At 38.9% G+C, this 2,297-nt stretch overlaps 1 protein-coding gene across 1 annotated transcript; it reads left to right on the top strand.

Moving 5' to 3' along the window:
* Positions 1-268: 268 nt before the first annotated feature.
* LOC137536161 (uncharacterized) lies at positions 269-904 on the top strand (the record flags this gene model as incomplete). Its single annotated transcript, XM_068258248.1, has 1 exon — positions 269-904. A coding segment is annotated over one exon (636 nt), but the record flags the coding sequence as incomplete, so codon positions are not given.
* Between the last annotated feature and the right edge of the window lie 1,393 nt (positions 905-2,297).

The following is a 2,297-nucleotide window of genomic DNA, read 5'->3' as shown; positions in this document are numbered from 1 at the left end:
CCTCCTCCTGCTGCTGAATTTACCTCCTGCTGTCTGTGTGTTTCCACTGCCAGGGAGCACATACAATGGCGCTTTCAACATGCGTGCGCCACCAGCTATTTGTTACGCTCAAAAATAGCTGCATTTCTTTAAAAAAATGTTTTTGAAAAGAGAAATAAGTGAAGAAGAAGACGATATAGAAGAAGATGAAGAAGATGAAGAAGAAGAAGATGAAGAAGAAGATGAAGAAGAAGAAGAAGAAGGAGAAGAAGATGAAGAAGAAGAAGAAGAAGGAGAAGAAGATGAAGATGAAGAAGATGAAGAAGATGAAGAAGATGAAGATGAAGAAGATGAAGAAGATGAAGAAGATGAAGAAGATGAAGTAGATGAAGAAGAAGAAGAAGATGAAGAAGAAGAAGAAGAAGATGAAGAAGAAGATGAAGATGATGAAGAAGAAGAAGATGAAGAAGATGAAGATGAAGAAGATGAAGAAGAAGAAGATGATGAAGAAGAAGAAGATGAAGAAGATGATGAAGAAGAAGAAGATGAAGAAGAAGAAGATGAAGAAGAAGAAGATGAAGAAGATGAAGAAGATGAAGAAGAAGAAGATGAAGAAGATGAAGAAGATGAAGAAGAAGAAGATGAAGATGATGATGAAGAAGAAGATGAAGAAGAAGATGAAGATGATGAAGAAGAAGAAGATGAAGAAGATGAAGAAGATGAAGAAGATGAAGAAGAAGAAGATGATGAAGAAGAAGAAGAAGAAGAAGATGAAGAAGAAGATGAAGAAGAAGAAGAAGATGATGAAGAAGAAGAAGATGAAGAAGATGAAGAAGATGAAGAAGATGAAGAAGAAGAAGAAGAAGAAGATGAAGAAGAAGATGAAGAAGAAGATGAAGAAGATGAAGAAAAAGAAGATGAAGAAGAAGAAGATGATGATGAAGAAGATGAAGAAGAAGACAATATAAAAGAAGAAGAAGATATAGAAGAAGATATAGAAGAAGAAGATATAGAAGAAGAAGATATAGAAGAAGAAGAAGATATAGAAGATAAAGAAGAAGAAGAAGAAGTATATACAGTACTGAACAAATTTCTGGACACAACTTCTCTTTTCAACTTTTTTTTTTTAAAGGAACATCCCCACATAATCACTTGCTGTTGTTACTTGGAAAAAAAGAGGTTTCTTGCATCATTCACCCTCAAAACAAGTGTTGGAAGCTATTTAAGGCCATTTCGAATAGTCAGCTCGAATAATGAGCTCGAATACCGACTCGAATAGTGAGCTCGAATTCCGAGGTCGAATCGAATAGTAAAAATTATTCGACTCGAATATTCGACTGATCTCGAATAATTTACTATTCGAATTCGACCTAACTCGAATTTTGAAAAGGGGTATTTGAGCACCACTGATACACACCATCAATCCCGAGACACCGATACACACCATCAATCCTAAAACACAGATACACACCATCAATCCTAAAACACAGATACACACCATCAATCCCGAGACACCGATACACACCATCAATCCTAAAACACAGATACACACCATCAATCCTGAGACACCGATACACACCATCAATCCTAAGACACCGATACACACCATCAATCCTAAAACACAGATAAACACCATCAATCCCGAGACACCGATACACACCATCAATCACTGTCCCAAACACTTCTCAGGGAACACTATATGTAGAAAGTGTGAAGGTTTTCTGGCTTGGCACACCTTTCCTGAGTGGTGGGTGCATAACCTGGGGTGCTAAGCCACGGCACCCAAAAATGATCAATGGTTAAAGCAGAGTCTGGTTAGCATACCTCACTTATGTGCAGAACTTGTCAGCACAAGCTTGGCAATTGTTTCAGGGCCACAGCGGGTTCCCTTCTTCAGAAAAGTAGCAAAAAACTATTAACCCTTTACACACTCGCATGCAAATGTTCAAACTAATGCATTCACAGATCCACTCATCCAGGCACCACTGTGATCCCTACAGCTAAGTTAAAAGTCTTAGTTCACAAAAGAATGCATTCTTATGCTTTGTCACCTATACTGCGCAGAAGTACCCAGGTAAACGTAGGCGTCCTAACTCTGGCCCTGTAACATGCATAGTGCAGACATGCAAACATTCATTGCATCAAACCTATCTAGGGATTAGAAGCACACATCCTGACGTCCTCTCCTGGGACAGACAGTGCATCTTACCAATCGCACAAGGGAGCTAACGTAATGTATCCATGTGCACCATGCACATACACCAGCATAAGCTGTGTGCATGCTGACAAAAACACATACAGGGGAAGGAGGGAGTGCA

Source organism: Hyperolius riggenbachi, chromosome 10 (assembly GCF_040937935.1).
Source record: "Hyperolius riggenbachi isolate aHypRig1 chromosome 10, aHypRig1.pri, whole genome shotgun sequence".
NCBI classification, from domain to species: domain Eukaryota; kingdom Metazoa; phylum Chordata; class Amphibia; order Anura; family Hyperoliidae; genus Hyperolius; species Hyperolius riggenbachi.
The sequence above is the reverse complement of the archived record's forward strand: the minus strand, read 5'-3'. Positions and strand labels throughout refer to the sequence as shown.